Here is an 18312-nt window from a genome sequence, read left to right as displayed (position 1 = left end):
CACTTGAAGTAAAATACTGTGAATGCTGAAATATTCTTTGCTTGACTACCTAAAGTTGTTACTTGATTTTTGTGTGTATCACTATCAGTCTGGCTTTTAAGTTTGCCCCTCTAGATCTCCCCTACTAGAGTAGAGTAGAGTAGAGTAGAATTTTCGGTCAGGTAGGACTGTTCCAGTTTAGACCGCTCTTCACTGTTTTTCTCTCATCAGCTGCTCTTTCCTGATACAGTTTGACCTAAGATCGTACAGAACATGTGTATGTCATCGTCTGACATAGCCTTGAAAGGCGAGTTCACTGTTACAGTGACCTCCGCTTGTTTGAAAGCAGCCAACATTTGTTAACTTTGACCCCACAATAACGCAAAAAGGTGTTCAGAGTTTATCCTTGGATCACTCTGAGTCAGTGAACCACCCAACCCCTGTGAGATCGAACAGAACATGTGTATGTCATCCTCTTTAGTCTTACATAGATGTGAAAGGTCGTGGGCACTGTTACAGCGACCTCCACGTGTTTAAAAACAGGCGACATTTTAACTTTTGACCCTGACAATAATCCAAAACTGTAAAAGGTGTTCAGTAGAATACCCTGGGGTCATTCTGTGTCAGTGAACCGCCCCACCCTGACCTATTTTTCTAGGCATAAAAGCATGGCATGTAAATACAATGCCTCACCTGATCCACGTTGTTTTCTTTGTAACTATTTGCCCCTATAGGATATAGGCTTACAGTAAGGATTGCTTAGGTCCCCTTTTCCACTAGATGGTGATCATTGAGTGACCGTACAGTTCCCAAAATTTGATTTGTGTGACCGCTGGTTTTGCAATTGGAATATGATGCATGATGTTACACCTATTAAAACTTCAAAAGAAGACAACACCTATTAAAACTTCAAAAGAAGACAACAAAGCTCACAAAATGTAATAGTAACTGTTTTTTATTTATGAAATTTGTCAGATTTTTGGTTGCTTAGCGGTCTAAATTCTCTAATACACAGTACTGGTACAGTACCGAAGAAAACCATTTAGGTACAGGGCCCAAATACCAAAACATCAATATACCGGTGCTCAAGTAAAGAAATTTTATATTGTTTTGTAAATAAAAACATGTTACTCTAACCACAAGTATGAAATTTTCACCAATAATGTTTATAATTCAAATACTAGAAGCTCAAACTTGTTTAGCTAGTGCAGTGGGATATTACATCATCGCCGATGCATTTTTCTGTGCCATCCCATATTGGTGAACTCATTTGAACATAACAGACAAGATTCTGCACTGTCTTGCATGATATTCACCGTGATACATGTGTTGGGACCCCTTTGATGGCTTAATGAAATTTGAGACAATGTTTTTGTAGTAATCATTGCCATGTCAATAAGAAGACCTTTTGCCTTGTAAATTTGATGACTCCGGATTGAAACTTCACTCTTACATGTACCCCCTATGGAAATGATAAACTTTTCATATTCGAAACAAGGTCCTTTTATCAGGGACATAATTTAACGGTAAGAGGAGAAAGGATTTTCTTGCTGTGTTTTAAGTTTGCAATTGAAACAATTCTGTAGAACAGTAGCACTAATACAGTGAAAATGCATATTCTTAGTGACATGATTTTACACTGTGAAAATAGAACCACTGCAAACATTTCCATGTTTACAGTAGGCGCCAGGTCTGGAGGTGCTCCTGTGATTGAATTTTGGAGAGAATCTTTGTCCATGTTTACATATAAATCATTATAAACAAATCACTTCATGTATACAATACCTCAAGAATGAAACAGATATGGCATTGGACCTGTAACTTGATAATCTTACAGGTACCAGTTACAGTTAAACCTCTGCATAAGAACCTTGTGGGTAATGTGTCAACTTAGCATGAAAGTTGATCTGAGTTGCTAAATTACATAATAAGTTAGACTGTTCTCCAACTCAAAAAATTCTGGGAGTCAATTTTTTTAGTTTAATTTCTTATATGATAATAATGTGACCATTTTTTGTTGTCCCTTACATAATGTCTCTCATTTAATTATAAGAATCCTATCTGTAGTGACCACCTGTCCACATATACGTGTGTAGTTACATGAAGTAAGCTATGAAGTAACTGGACAGATTCTATCGGTCCCCGACTAGTCTTCTTGGTCAGATTTGACTGTGTACTTGTCAATATCTGGGCGTTATTTTTCCCATGAAGAATCTTGTCTATAGTGACCACCTGTCCACAGATACGCTCAAAGATTCTACCGGTCCCCCGAGTGGTCTTCTTGGGCAGGTTTGACTGTGTACATGTTCTACTACACAACCCAAAGTGTAGTCCTACCTTCCAGTGCATACACATGTACCTCAAACACTTTGTGTGGGAAGTAGGCCACTCCAGCTGACATGTGATAGCAGCGTGTACTTTTCCCACCACTTGTGTTCTTCCTTTGCTTCTTTTACTATAAAAGCAAAGACACAACATAACATGGGTTGTCTGTATTGGAATGTGACATGTCCCCTCTAATATTATAAGTTACAACTAATGGCTATGCTAATTCATTACCTCCGTAAAAGTGCAGGTACAGTATTGTGTCTGTGTGTGCAGGTCTGTGTGTGTGCGTGTCTGTGTTTCTGTTGTGTTGACTGGATATTTGCGGTCAGCATAACTTGAAGAGCCTCTAGATCTGGATGGATTGTGATGATATTTGGTATGTAGTGCATGTATAATTGATCATTGAGTGTGACAGAACCTGTTACATGCTGTGGGGTTTCCAGATGTGTTCCCACACCACCTCCACACTGTGGTATTGACAGATCAAGTGTCTGGGGAAGAATAAGGATACACCAATTATTGCCTTCAAGTTTGTTCTCACATTTTATTTTCAAAATATTGCAAGCTTAAGCAGACATCATAAAAGCAGAGAGCAGGGAGGAAAACTTTAATACGATTATGTTCACTTCATAAAACTGAGCGCACCAAGGCATAAACCTGGTCCTCAGGCTTTGTTTTTTTCTTGATGTTTTCATTTTCCAGTTCAGGCCACAGTAATTCAATTTGTTGGGTCTCGGACAATGGGTTTGTGACAAAGGTAATAAAACAGTTGTCATTGTTAAGGAGTGGGTGGGTGTTTGTGGGTGAATGTAAGAGAGTAAGTGTGTATTTTATTCATTTTTCCCAAGGCCCACACCTATTTGACTTGTTGTTTCTTCAAGAACTTCTGCTCATCTGTTGTGACAACGGTATTAAAAACAATTGTCATTATTAAGGAGTGTGTGGGTGTTGATGGGTGAATGCAACTTATTGTAAGTTTGTATTTTGTATCTTTCCCTAGGCCCACACTAATTTGACTTGTTGGTTCTTGTAAAACTTTTTGGATTAAAAACATACTTATCATTGTCTTATCAGTTCAGAGCAAAGCGATCCACAGAAACACAGCTTATATTGACAGCTCATGACATAGCTGGCGCACTGAACAGTAAAAAACAGGTAGATCTAGCAATTCTTGATTTTACTAAAGCTTTCGATAAAGTCCCACATAGCAGACTCATCACTAAACTAGAGCACTACGGAATTCAAGGCACCACACTAAATTGGTTGAAGGCTTTCTTGACCAATAGGGAACAGACGGTAGTGGTAGAAGGCAAGGCCTCAGCTCCAGTTCGAGTTGCGTCAGGCGTACCACAGGGAACTGTTCTGGGACCGTTACTCTTCCTCCTGTACATAAATGACTTACCAGACCAGCTTGATTCAAATGTTAGGTTATTTGCCGATGACTGCCTGTTATATATAGAGTTGTCCACACAGAGTGATTCACAGCTTTTGCAAGAAGATTTGAACACACTCGAAGAATGGCAAAGCAGATGGCTAATGCAGTTTAATCCGGAAAAATGTTACATCATGCATATAACAAACAAACGAAACCCAATTGTAACCACCTACCAGTTCTGTGGACAGGCTCTAGCAACAGCAAAGAGCCACCCGTACCTAGGCGTTACATTAACAACGGGGCTAAAGTGGAACACCCATATCAACAAAGTAACAACTAAGGCTAAACAGACATTGGGAGTGATCAAGCGTAATTTGTGGGCATGCCCAGCAAAGGTAAAATCACTTGCATACACGTCTCTAGTAAGACCAAACCTTGAATATGCTGCAACAGTTTGGGATCCATACACAAAGAAGGATATAGATAAACTCGAGAGGGTGCAGAACCAAGCTGCCAGATTCTGCACGAACAACTATGAAAGGGGCGCCAGTGTAACAAAAATGAAAGCAGACCTGCAATGGATGTCACTTGAGGACAGGAGAACAATGTCCAGACTTTGCATGATGTACAAGATGACTAATAAACTTGTGGACGTACCGACTGATAAGTATCTAATGCCAGCTCAGAAGAGGACCAGAAATAGTCATGCTTTTAAGTACCAGAGTTATCAGCCAAGGATTGACGTGTTCAAAAATTCGTATTTCCCGAGAACCATAGTAGAATGGAACTCGTTGTCATCAAGTACTGTAGGAGCTTCATCACTAAGTAGCTTTAAAGAACGGTTGCAGTCAGATATGCAAAGACTAGGTGTAACAGACCGTTCGGTGTAATATGACCAGCTGCTGCCGCGCCGCGTGCCTGCGAAGCTGGTGTGTTACGCCTGATGGCGGTTATACCGGCTATATAGATACAGATACAGACAGATACAGATACAGTTGAGAAACAGTTAATGTTGTTAAGTACCGAGTGGGTGTGAGTGGGCGGATGTGAGTGTGTATCTTTTTTATTTTGTCGCAAGTGGTCATGCATGGTATAGAACTCTAGTTTCATCACATTACAGAAATATTGTTGAAAACTACAGGTAAATGTTTTTTTATAATCTAAATGATGAAATATTTGTTATTTAGAAACTAGAAATGTTATGTTCCGCATTCATGAATATTTTCAAGTTTTAGGAGACCAGGGAAATGTCGAAAGTTAAAATCACATTCCAAATCTTTCCAAACTCTCACTGCCAATGTTATAGAACATTGTAAAGAATTTAAGGTACATTGCATTTGTAATCAATAATAACCACTTTGCTGGAAAGACATCTGTTCCATTTTCGGTAAGATTTGTCAGTTATTTACATGACAGAAGTATTTGATTGCTACCAAGACTGTGTTGATTTTACATTGTCACTTGCTAAATAAATGGCAAGTTGTGGTATTTTTTCTGCAATATCCAATGTTTTTGTAGGTTGGCATGTCACACTGTAAAACTGAGTATGCCAGAAGATACAACATGCACACGCAAGATGTTATTGCAACAAGTTTAAAATTATTTGTTCAAGTCTTTCTCTTGGTAAGCTCTGTTTTGAATATATAGATTCCTTTTGGAGGCGCTTAAATGTTAGTGCTTTCCGTATCAGACCATTGTGAAGAAGTGGCTTCTTAAACCAAACTTGTCTAATCTAATGATCTACCATATCTATGTGACAAAAAGCACTTTCACTGAATCACTAAGATGCAAATATGGCCCAAGGCACCATCAAGAGTTCTTATGGGCGTTGGTTCTATCAACTTGGCTTTCCCCTAAGGCAACTCTTGTCAAAAAGCTTTTTGTGTTGAAAGACTGTCTATGATAACTGCCTCAGTTAAAACTTGATCGTTTGTGTTTGGGTGCTCCACAGCACTTTACTTTTATGTTTACAGAGCCAAGGGCCAAAATCAACATACAGAACAGGAAAGGTGAAGTTCTTCAAAGAAGTTTAAGAAGTTGTACTTGTACTTGTTACCTTATAACCTCAAGGCTATGTCAACTTCACTGCAAGAAAGTGAAGTTACTGTTTTGTTTTGGCTTGTACGTATGTGTGTTTTGGGTTATGTCTATCTGATTGTGTTTCATTCCCAACATACATAGTTGGGTTTTGAAGTAGTTGGAAAACCATGAACACAAACCACTGAATATTTCACAATGTATGTATTTCAAGGAGGTATTGTTACCATTTCAATGTTGATGATTTTTTGATTTGTATGTAATAAGAACAATTGCGAACTACACGTGCAACATTGTAAGACGAGTACTAGATCTAGAGGAGTAACAATGTACGTTGTTTTTTGTTGTTTATTACCAGGATATCCAGTCTATGCTGGCAGACTATGGTGTGCAACATGTTCACTTGGACAAGGCTACAGGAACAGGTAACTACTCAGGACTTATTACTGAACACTTACATTTGTTGTTGTAAGTCTATTTGTTTGGTGCAAATGAGTACCCATGTTTGAGGAGAGCCACACCTCGAGCATGTTATAATTAAAGAACCCGCCACACTTATCGAAAAGAGTAGAGAGGTCCTTCTCAGTTTGAGTGGATCAAACCTTACAGTCTGGTCCTGGTTCACATCTTGAAAAGGTGATAGTCACCTGTTATGTCAATCCTTCCACATACCGTAAAATCCCTATTTACGTACGCACTTTTTTAACTTTTCAAGTCGCAAGCAGGTGCTCCAGGCCAACGCCAAAGTCGGGGTGCGTACGTTAGGAGGGGTTCTTCCTCGTAAAAATCGCATATCAGCTTGAGAGCACGGTACATCTTCATGCAAATGAAGTGTGGAATGCTACCACACAATCAATCAGTAATAAAGAATAAATAAATAAATAAATCTTTTTAAATTGTTTGACATTTTCTACCCAGAAACATTTTCTCAGTAACACATTAAGTCGGGAAACATCATCGGAAGGATGATCATGTCAACCTTTAACTATCCACCGAAATGCTGGAGAGGGGGTGCGTACGTTAGGAGGGTTTTTCCCCTAAATGTTTCAACTCACTGAGTCAGGCCCGCAATCGTCCCCAAATCGGGGGTGCGTACGTTAGGGGGGGTGCGTACGTAAATAGGAATTTTACGGTATGTGGTAAATATGAATGAATGAAAATGTGCAAGTGCAGGATTGTGCCAACAGTGCATTGTCTTGTGCCTATCACTCAAAAGCACAGTTCAAGTAGCGATTCACAGACAGCATAATCATGGAACCACATCATGACATGTACACGTATACAAGTGCCATGTACACGTGCAACTAAGTACCGTGCTCACAAAGCACTGGCTACAGTTGAACTAGCAAATTACAGACAGTACAATCATGGAACCACGTGTACACGTGTATGAATGCCATGGGGAACAACATACACACCTGTAATCACATGCTTACAATGCATTGTCTTCAGTGCGCCCACCACTCAAATTAGTAAATTAGACGACTGGATACAGTTGAACTAGTAAATTACAGACAGTACAATTATGCATTATTCTACAGTCTGCAGCTCGCAGGATGTCTGTCTCACTAAAGATTGGGTCGTTGTTTTTCATGGAGATATAGTTTTGGGCCTGTGTGTTTGTGTGTGCGTTGGTATGTGGGTGTGTGTGCCACCTATGTGTGTGTGTGTGTGTGCATATCTTGCGCAATATCTTTACTATTCGTAAAAATTAACTACCGTATATACATGGAACTCACTGAAAATCAGAACCAATAGAACTGTTTCAGAAATGAACTTGAAGTCAGATCTAGAGACAACTTGACAAACAACCGTGATTACAGAACACTCAGATTGTTCTTGTGAAGAGAAGTCAGGTTGTGATAACATCGGGTTGCTGTTTTTTAATGTCAGGTTTAGACGGGTACTTTTATGTCTCTTGCATTAGACAGTGGCTTCCACATAACCTGTGCAACTGGTGCGGGCAGGTTTAACGGAGTCGTTTGTTCACCATCAATTGATAATCTTCTTATGTTTTTAGTAACATTTGCATGCTGATATTTAACTTATTTTGATTTATTGGATTGGCTGTTAAGCACACACAGCCTGGGCTGCCCAACAAGCCTGTGGCTATTAGAAAGGGCTAATCCTGCTGAGAAAGACAAGACAATACAATGACATTTTGCATGAAGAGCTATAACAGTATTCTAAGTATATGTACGCAAAAACTATTTGTGTGTTCCAAGAATGTTTGTGGTTTAGCTCATAACTCAAAATGCTATGGACTGATTGTCATGGAAATTTGTATGCAGTTAGGTCTTGTGCCATCAAAAAAATGATATGATAAATTATAGTTCCCCTGGTGGCTTTGCTTAGAACTTCTGCATATAACTCAAGAGCAAGAAACGGATTGTCATGAAATTGGATTGCAGTTAGGTCCCATGGAAATGATTAGATTTAGATTTTCCTGGCGGCTTTCCTTGTACTGCAGCAGAACTTCTTGTTTTGTATCTTGTATTCACTCCCTAAGTAAAACATGATAGATTTTTGCCTCGGACTTAGTTTTTGTCATATCTATGTCATAAGTTTTTCGACAACCAAGAAATCGAATTGTTGTAGCCTACAGTAAAATGCATGGATCAGAAAATGGAGTAGAAAAAAGAAGCTTACCTTGTGGTTAGAACAGAGTGGTGTTATAGTACTCCCTTAGGACGGGGGAATCATCTACTAAATACTGTAATTTTTTTTATTTTCACAGTAGGAAGTTAAAGGCGGTTTTTGCAGTGTTTGACATTTGTGGTAGAAACGATTCTGTAGTACATTGGAAGTGCATAGTTGCTGTGTAATGATTTTGCGACAAAGAGGTCACAGCAAATGCCACTATAAACTTGAACCATGTAGCAAATATTTGAAGACTTACAGTAGCCTTTAGACCCCAGATGTACAACACTAATGGAGGAAGGGACATGACAGAGCTGGGAGGAAACATGGGAAACCCTGAAATCACCTCCGCTTTTCATGTTGATAACTTGAAAGTAGAAGTTGAACTTTTAGGTCGATTTGGCAAAAGGATCAGCATCTAGTCCTGAACTTAAGTGTAACTTGAAAACTAGTAAGATTGTGTCAAAACCAACATCACGCTATGAACAAATTTGCTGATCGCCAGATTATTTCAAATTCACTAGATAATCGATCAGATTTTTGCCTTGAAATAAAATGTGCCCTCTTACGTTGGATGGGGTTCACTGACTAACTTACAAACTTTGGTCAATCTCTAAAAATCATGGAGTCGTTTAGAGGACACCAGCCATATTATTTGTTTGTTTGGGGCTTTGTTTATTCATGATAAGCTCAAATGGGCATGCAGGCTGCTTTTCGTTGAAGTCATGAGGGAAGAGGTAAGGGTCAGATACAATATAACAGACATACACAGTCATTTGAGTCCTAATAACTCTATCAACATATATCATTACATATTCATCATCTACGTCAACGATATGCCAGAATGCCTTCAGTCTTTTGACATTTCATTTCCGAGCGAAAATGTACTTTTGAGCTTGCAGACTCATCACGCTTTCCAGTAGCGGCTTTCTACGGTGCTGCAGGAGTACTTCCAGTTTTGATATCTCTTTTTTTTTCCATCCCACAACCAATAGATTAGATTGTGGTGGCCTGATTCTTCCCCGTTGTTTCGGGAATCGGCAGCGAGCTTTCGTCGTTTTCAAAGTTTCCTAACGAGCGATCAACTAAAGCCCAGATCAGTTCTTCCTTCCTATGGAGGAGACGGAATCCTTCCTCAGGGAAATCATGGCTACCGGTTACTGCAACCCTTTGGTCTGTTTCTTCCTCATCTAACAAACTCAACAACTCCCCGAGAGATCGTGGGAACTGGCTGAAGACAAGAGGAATTTATTCTGAGGGAGATGAATGATTTGGGATGAAAGAGATGAAAACTTGAAATGTACCAAGAGACAAATAAAAAATTGCTGTAAGAAATTATAATGGCGAAACTATTGGATATTGTTGTATTATTGTTGTTGTACTTCAATGTAATTGTAATGTTAGTGGTCCGCAACATCAGCTTGGCTGCCTGGCGCTCCACTATGTATTGTCTTGTTGCAATTTTTAATAAAGAATAAAGAACTATTGGATGAATACTGTTCATAGTCAAACACGTCCAAAACAGTTACTCAAACAACTGGATAAAATTTGAAACCATATGGTTACTTCAGTAACTGTTTTGGGCATATTACCTGGATGTCTAACCTTCATCAACCTACATGTACTGTTTATATATATTATTTTTCTAGCAGTAATATTTCTAGCCAGCTGTTTCTAGCACTACACATTGCATCCTTGCTTCGTGCCAAATACATAGCAACCGGTCTTTTAACTAATTTAAGTTGCAGTGCTTGGATTTTTTAGATTTCGGGTTGAAATACACAGTGGTAGAAACACAATATCATGGAAGAATATAACCTTACGACGTTACTTTTGCCCGCTCCTATGACAAAGACAAAGAAAATTACAGATTTCGAAGGACATTTTGCAATATTTACAGTATTTTTAGAGCTATGGGAATATTTATAAATATGCTTATCAAAACAATCATAATAAATGCACACAAACAGAATATTGTATTGATGTCAGTTTCGTGCCTTTCGGTTTGCAGTATTTTAGGCTCGCTCATAATTTAATTTAAGAAAATGTAGCTGAAAAACCTACATTTTCTTAAATTAAAATCAAACTGCAATTTTTGCTTATGTTGCAATATATGGCATGGCTTCCATGCCCCCTACCATATGCATCTGTTTTTGCTGGAACTATGCCAAAATGAAATTATGAGTGAGCCTAAAATCAGATTTGTCTGGCTTTAAATGCAGTTACTAATGGGAGGGAGTTTGGAAAATGTCTGAACTTATACCCGAAACTGGAAGTGACAAAAATACTGATGTTATTTTCTTGTCTCCCAGACATTTTAATAGATCAAGACATGATAAAAGCATAGGACATGGAGGAAAACTTGAATATAACTGAATTCATTCCATAAAATTGAGTGCACCCAAGGCCTAAACCTGGTCTTCAAGCTTTGTATTTCATTTAGGTTTGCAATTTTTTTTAAAGTCAGAGAACCAGAAAATTAAATTGGTATGGCCTTAGGATTTCTTAAGCTTAAGTGCTTTTTTAGCGCAAATTTGGCAAATTTTTGACGTATGTTATGCATTACTGTTAATGTTGAAATTATGGCAGTGAATCAAAATTTAATGCTCATTGTTTTTGCCTCATCATCGTAAACTTAAAACCACAGCCAAAATACTTGTCTTCTGCCCACCTACCCTCTTGTTTGAACTTTGAGAAGTAAAAACAACTGCGAATGCTCCATTTTCTGCCTCCTGCAAGATTATTGGCATTGAGCTTATTAAATAAGTGCTTTTTTAGCAGAAATTTTTGACGTATGTTATGCATTGCTGTTAATGTTGAAATTATGGCAGTGAATTAAAATTTAATGCTCGCCATTTTTGCCTCTTCACTGTTAACTCAAAACCACAGCCAAAATGCTTGTTTGCCTTCTGCCCACCTTACTCAATGTTTCAACCTTGAACTAAAAACCGCTGCGAACACTCCATTTTTCTTCCTACTGTGAAATCAAAGGCATTTAGTATGATTTACAGTTTTTTGTTGGACAGGCAGCTCATACTGAACCTGTTACAGATGAAACATGGTTTGGGCTGTGAGGCAGTCCTGAGTCAATTACGCCAGGAGAGGGTTCAGGCTAATAACATTACTATCCATTACTACATGGATTATTCAATAGATATTACATTAACGTGGAGAGGCTGCAGAGGAAATGTTATCATCTGGGGTAAACTGAAGGGTCTCGTCTTAACGAAGATAAACGATCGATAATCAAGCTCTCAGACGTAAGACCGGCGTCACAAAGTACCAAAATAACTTGCTCGACGATCGCGTCTGTGAGCTCTAAAGGACACTACGCGATATGGTCGGTGTTCTCTCTATCACTGAGAGATTTTAGGGATAGGCCGATATACGTACATGTATGTCACGAGCCCCGTCCAAGTTAAGAGTGTAGATTTTCAGGCAAAAATTTTTGAAATTTGTTGACCATTTCCTATATTGAATAGAGTTCTATGAATGATGTCATTCTCTGACAATACTGTATTCAGTATCCATGAATAGATCTAGAAAACGTGTGACTCATTTCAATGATTCCATCTATCTACAACTACATGTAATGCTATATAACAATTCATTTCAATACATGTACATCTCCAAGTCTGCTAGCCAAAGAAATGAGTCACTATATAACATTCTATGCAAATGTATATGGCTAAGTGCACTAAATGTACTTTTTGAGTATTTTTACCTTCGCCGAGAAGGTTATGCAGAGGGTAGCGTTTGTGGGTACCGGTGTGTGCGTGTGTCTGTAGTGGACCAGGATAACTCAAGAATGCCTGGATGGATTGTTTTGATATTTGGTATGTTGGTAGGTTTTGATGAGACATGAAAACGGTTAGATTTTGGGCCCCCTAGCGGCTTCTTACGGTACTGCAGCGGAATTTCCTGTTTTGATATCTCGTTGTTTATGTGTCTGTTCTGGCATTGATAGTTTGGAATTTGAGATGGTAGCTCCCCTGGCCTGTTAGTGTTAGTTTAAGGCATCATTCCCATTATGCTCAAGGTCTTCGCTGAAGGATTATGCTTCAAGGTCGACCTGCTTTTTCTGTTTTTAGACACCGCCTTGAATGTCAGGTTCAGAGCTCAATTGAAAACATGCTCTACATGTGTAACCCTTTATGTCAAGTCAGTTTGTATTTTTCACACCTCTGGCTCTGGCAGAGGACAGGTAGAAAAGTTTACTTGACTTTTTTATTTCACAATCAGAATTTTAACTAAGGCCAATGTTGCAACAATCTGTCTGCTGTCTTCCTGGGAGGGGGGGGGGGTAATGAAAATAGTAATGACTGTACAAGCTTAAGGATATTTGCATAGATCAGTAATAGAAGACAACTAGAGCAATTGAAAGGTTCCGAAAAAACACAATGAATTTTCATATAACAGGCCCTGAACTTTTGAAGTCGTGTGAAACGTTTTTAAGATTTGGCAAAAATAGTTACTCAAGCAACTGTATAAAATTTTGAAAGAGTCAAAATGAAAGTGACTGTTTCAAAATTTTGTGCAGTTGCTTGGGTAACTATTTTGGGCGAAGTTCATGTGAATTTCCTCGTTTATATTATTCAGTCTCTTTGTTATTCTGTACAGGGCACACCTGTAAGGCAGTGCGTAAAGCACTGAGTGCGCCTACCCTGTATAAAGAAAATAGAAATAAATTATAGATGGATTTACCAATCTAAGGAAAGGTGGGTGTTCACTGTTTCTTCTGTTGATATGAAGAATGGTTTGCTAAATCTGACTTGACAGCAAGGAAATGGAAAATACAATTTAGGTCACAGGATAAGTCTGCAGCAGCAGGCTCCAAAACTAAGAGTGAAAGTCACATTTTTTGAGGCAGTAATGTGAAAATGATGATGATGATGAATGTGAAAATGGATGGTAGTTACGCTACGGGAATGTTAAAATGTGGTTGCTTGACCAGGTTTGACTGTAATGATAAGCCTACATTTCTTACTGTAAATGCAGAGCTTAAAATCACCACGAACACTCTATTTTCGCCTTAGCACGAAATTGAAACTTAAATGCATTAACAGCACATGTAGCTACAGGTTAGTGGATGCATTTTACCAAACCTGACTTGACAGCCTGGGGGAATGGAAGTTCTCAAGGTAATTGGTCCTGACGGAAATAAAAGGTTCAAGAGTTCAAGGAACTTTACGGAGAATAAATGTGTTTTTCTGCCACCTCTGACACATTGTAACCTTGGTGGAGAAAGGTGCACATGCAAGCAATATATTATCAGGAGACAGAATTCAAAATGTGTGTGTGTTTCAACGTATTTACCCCCATGAAAAATGGAGATATAGTTTTGAGCGGTGTATGTGTGTGTGTGTCCGTTTGTCTGTCCGGTTGTAGTCAGCATAACTGAAGAACCTCTGGATGGATTGCGATGATATTTTGTGTGTAAGTGCTGTGAAAACGAATGTCTTGATCGATTATGGGTCCCCTGGGGACTTTCCTTAGTACTTCCCAAGTCCTACCTACATACCAATTATCACAATCAATACAGCCTTTCTTAAGTTTGACTGACCACGAGTAGATACCTGGAAACATGCACACACACAAACACACACACAAACACACACACAAACACACACCACACACACAGACACACACACACACACACATACAGACACACACACACACACACACAGTCCCAAAACAATACCTCCATTTTTCATGGCAGTATTGCATCCGTATATTTACCATATTACAGCAATATGACGGATGGGGCTCTGACTGAAGTAAGAAAAATGATTTATTTATGTACCAAATTGATTTATCATGTTGGGAAATAGATTTAAGGGGTCCATTTCCTGGTAATTGCTAGATCTTCATATCGGGTGGATAAATTGAAGTGAAGGGAAATAGACCTGCTGGTATCCTGTCTGTTCTGATTGGCCTTGCCATTTTGAGTTAGAAAAGGCCTTTAGTGCCCCCCTGTGGGAGTTTTGTAAACTGCAGATTTGTATCTACTAGTATCTCCATGTACAGGTCTTAGCTATTGACTTTTGTTTTGCAATTGTCTGCATTGACGGGCGCCGTCATCTTGGGATTCTGGCATCTTCTGGTCGCCCACACACTTATTTCTGTCAACTATTTAGCCAAAACTAATACATGTTAAAGTCTGTTCCAGGCTGCAGTACCATCATGAAAATCAATTCACAGTATTTTGACCCACTTCGTTACCCCCTTGATTGTTGCTGTTGGAGAATGAGAATTTTTTTCTCTCTCGGTCACGCTGACGCCCAACGACTCTCTATGGCATGTGCATGAAAATATTTTGTTTTCTGATGAATCATCATCATATCGGGCGGCTTGCCCGGACTAAGGTTGCTCTCTCCCTCCAGGCGTCATGGTCCGCCATTAGTTGGTCTAGATCTTCAGACCTCATCCCTACATCCCCAGCAAGTTGGTCTATGTAGGACACAGGAGTGCCCATGAGTTGCTGTCCAGAGCAGGAGTTCGCTTACAAGTTCTTCTTTGTTTCTGTAGCTATGTCCTGCAATATACTCTGATGAATAACAATTCTGTTTTCTTTCCACACAGCCCAAGTGACCGTCCAAAATGGCGACCAGGCGGGCACCGCCATCCTCAAGCTCCACCATTCCTCCTACAAGGACCGGCAGATCTCCGTCACGCTGGCACCCAACGACTCTCTCCTCTGCGTCTCCAACCTCCCGCAGCTCTACGCGCTGGAGCAGCTCCAGGAGCTTGCCCGGCCGTTCGGGATCCTAGAACGCTGCTTCCTCCTCCGCAGCGACAGAACTGGCCTCAGTAAGGGCTACGGGTTCGTGGAGTACACAAAAAAGGAATCTGCGCTCCAGGCGAAGATCCAGCTGACCGGAAGGAGAATAGGGACCAGGATTCTGTGCTGCGACATCATGGATCCAGGACTCCTGACCCACGACAGTCTCCACTCCAATTGCTTGTTGGTGGAAAAACTCCCCATGGATTTCCGAGACACCAGTCAGCTCAGTAGGATATTTAGCCAGCTGTACCCACCTATGTTTTGCCAGGTTAGTGGCTTTTTTTGCTTAATATACTATAATATAGTGTAAAATGCAGAAATATTTGCCGTGGTTTTATGTTCGCGGTTTTAAAACTTAAAATCATCACGAACATTTTTGTCCAATACTGTAGCAGTATGTTACTATAGCGCTGCCGCAACTTAAAACCACCGACAACACTCCCTTTTCCCCTTAGCACGAAATTAAAACCACACAAACTTGAATGCATTTACAATATATCATAGCCTGGAGTCCATCGTATTTTAGCTCCAGTTTGCTCCTTTTATTTATTTATTTAGCCAGGATCACTTCTCCTAGCTATATATAATGGAAATGTTGGCCTCTGGTCACTGGTGAGATGAACTTGCAGTTGACAAGTGACCACAACATCTGTGAACTCAAAAAGTACTTAAGATATTTAAAGATGTACAGTTTGAATTGAATCTGCCCAGCCTCTTGAACGTGAAGCCTTGAGTTCGATCCCGGCTGTGGCGCTTACCTAACATGTACGCCGCTGGAAAGGGTTGCAGTTCTTAGGATGGGATGTTGTCCGTGGTCCACTGTTCATTGTGTTTGTCGAAAAGAGCTAGGGAAATTTGCCTGGTACAATGAACCTGTAAATACTGTACATAGTGTCTGTCTTCTCTCTCACGACCAGTAGAAGAATAGCTCTTTAGTGAGCTATACTGGATTGATATCACTTTGAATTCATTTTCTTCCTTTCCAGATTTCATGATTTTTAAGATATTTCTACTGGCTCAGTCAAGATCATTTTGATTTCATTGAGAGAACAGTTCTTAGAGACCGCTTTTAAACTTAAAGGGTTTCAAGAATTGTGTGGTCTGCAATGCTAGTGGTAACTGATTCCATACTTAATTGTACTTCTTCAAAGAATTCTTCTTGCCTTCCAGATTTCAGTGGGACCAAATGGGCAGTCGCGGGGGTTTGCCGTGCTCGAGTACGAGACGCCAGAACAGGCGGAGATCGTGCACCAGGAGACCAACGGTCACCCCTTACAGGACGTCCACCTCAGGGTGGCCTTCTGTCCGCCTGGACACAACGGACCGGGTCTGATGTCTGTCATGGCAACCGCACTCAGCTCTGTGAGTGTGAGTTTAGTAACCTTTCGTGAGAACGGAGGTACTGTAATCAGTTTGTGTGCTTGTTGGGCGTAACGGTTAGGGTGTTTGGCCTGATCAGTGGATTCCGTTGAAGACCACATTCCTAGCATTGTGATGGTGACCAATGACGACAGAGACTCTGGTCACAATCTACCAGTAGAATCTGCAATTCTCCAAGATCCCAATCTCTACTGTGACATATATAATACAGTCATGTTAATATTATGTTTGTCCATACCAGAGTTGTATCCAACTTTAAATGTTTCTTCCTGCCACTCACTGTTTGGGAGCTCAATGTTGTTAAGTCTCGTTGCTAAATCTGCCATTCTTACCTACATGTAATGAAAATACATTTTCATAAATTTTTTGTCACAAAATTCAAATTTCTTGGACAAACAATGCAATCTTTTTTCCGTCCCAACAAATAAATTTCCGTCCCCGGACAGATGGACAGGTCCTAATGACAGCCCTGATCCATACATTTACATGTGATACATATTATTTATCTCTTCCAGGTTGGTCCTGGTAAGAACGGCCTCCTCCCTGACCCCAACCCTGCGCAGCTGCTGAACACACCGCCCACCCAGGTGCAGCTGCAGCTGTTAGCCAACCAGCTGCTGGGGCTGCAGAACCCTGCAGGGAAGGACGCAGCCACAGGGGTCAGACATGGTGAGACTTACATGTTACACTAAGTTACAGAACTAGACATACAATGTACAGTAAACCTGCCCAACCCTAACCCTATAGCTCTTAAGGGAAGGACAGCAACCTGTGTCCGACATGGTGAGGGTATATACACGAAGTTACAGAACTAGATATACTGTCAAACCTGCCCAACCCTAACCCTAACTCTACAGGAAAAGACGCAGCAACAGGTGTCAGTCATGGTGAGGGTATACACAAATATAACTAGATACATGTATACAGCCAAACCTGACCAACCTAACCTTAACTCTACAGGGAAGGAGGCAGGAACAGGGGTCAGACACGGTGAGGTTATACACCTATTTTTCTAGGCAAATGCATGTCGTCCTGTACTTGCCCGATCTGGCCTATATGCAATTTTGGTAGATATTGGTATACTAGCCGGAATGAATCACACTCCCAATGGCTTGCCCGGCCTTATACAAATGTAGTTAAAACATTTTGATATGCTTTTATCAATTTGCTTTGAAAAATAGAAGCAAGAATGATTCCCTTGCCACGGTGACATACAAATAAAATGCATACATGTAGGGAGATGTTATGTTGATAGTTATTTTTCCTGAAGAAAATAGTTTATTTATTCAGCTTTACAGATTAAAAACAAATCTGTGAGGAGCTGGCAACAGAAACCTGGTTTCTCTACAGGGCCGGCTCCTAAAAGAAGTTATTAGTCTAACAGTAGTACATGCCTTAAAGTTGTTGGTGTTGTTTATCCACAGGACTACTGGGAACCACCCCAGGTCTGCCCATGGGTCTGCCGGGCGTCCACCCCAGCGTCATGGCAACCCTCATCACACTGAACCAACAGCTCAACTCTGGGCGGGGGGGGCCACAGGTAGGCGCCAACGCAAACCCACAGGTCCGAACAATCAAAATTTTATCAAAATGTTATGTATAAAGGAAGTGTGGCAGGAAGGGTAGAAGGATTGGCGTAGTGGGTCATATCAACTGATAAAGGAGGAAACATTTGTGTGTCCAATTTCTTCATAATGTGAGAACAAGTTTAGGAGATTGATATTTGTACAGTATCTGCTCCTGTAAAGTAATGACGTTTCTATTACCGTTACAGTCTGTATTTCTATTA

At 40.1% G+C, this 18312-nt stretch overlaps 1 protein-coding gene across 1 annotated transcript in view; it reads left to right on the top strand.

The window, feature by feature from the left end:
* The window catches only part of LOC136445109 (ribonucleoprotein PTB-binding 1-like), a 48193-nt gene that overhangs the window by 14142 nt on the left and 15739 nt on the right, over positions 1 to 18312 (top strand). Inside the window, exons 2-8 of the mRNA XM_066442969.1 lie at positions 6078 to 6144; positions 14942 to 15411; positions 16314 to 16511; positions 17039 to 17192; positions 17284 to 17306; positions 17339 to 17513; positions 17948 to 18087. Coding sequence (XP_066299066.1) covers positions 6078 to 6144; positions 14942 to 15411; positions 16314 to 16511; positions 17039 to 17192; positions 17284 to 17306; positions 17339 to 17513; positions 17948 to 18087 — 1227 coding nt within the window. The remainder of the gene's footprint in view (positions 1 to 6077; positions 6145 to 14941; positions 15412 to 16313; positions 16512 to 17038; positions 17193 to 17283; positions 17307 to 17338; positions 17514 to 17947; positions 18088 to 18312) is intronic.

This window comes from Branchiostoma lanceolatum, chromosome 11 (assembly GCF_035083965.1).
Source record: "Branchiostoma lanceolatum isolate klBraLanc5 chromosome 11, klBraLanc5.hap2, whole genome shotgun sequence".
Classification (NCBI taxonomy): Eukaryota; Metazoa; Chordata; class Leptocardii; order Amphioxiformes; family Branchiostomatidae; genus Branchiostoma; species Branchiostoma lanceolatum.
Note: the sequence above shows the minus strand (reverse complement) of the source record. Positions and strands in the feature narration are given on the sequence as shown.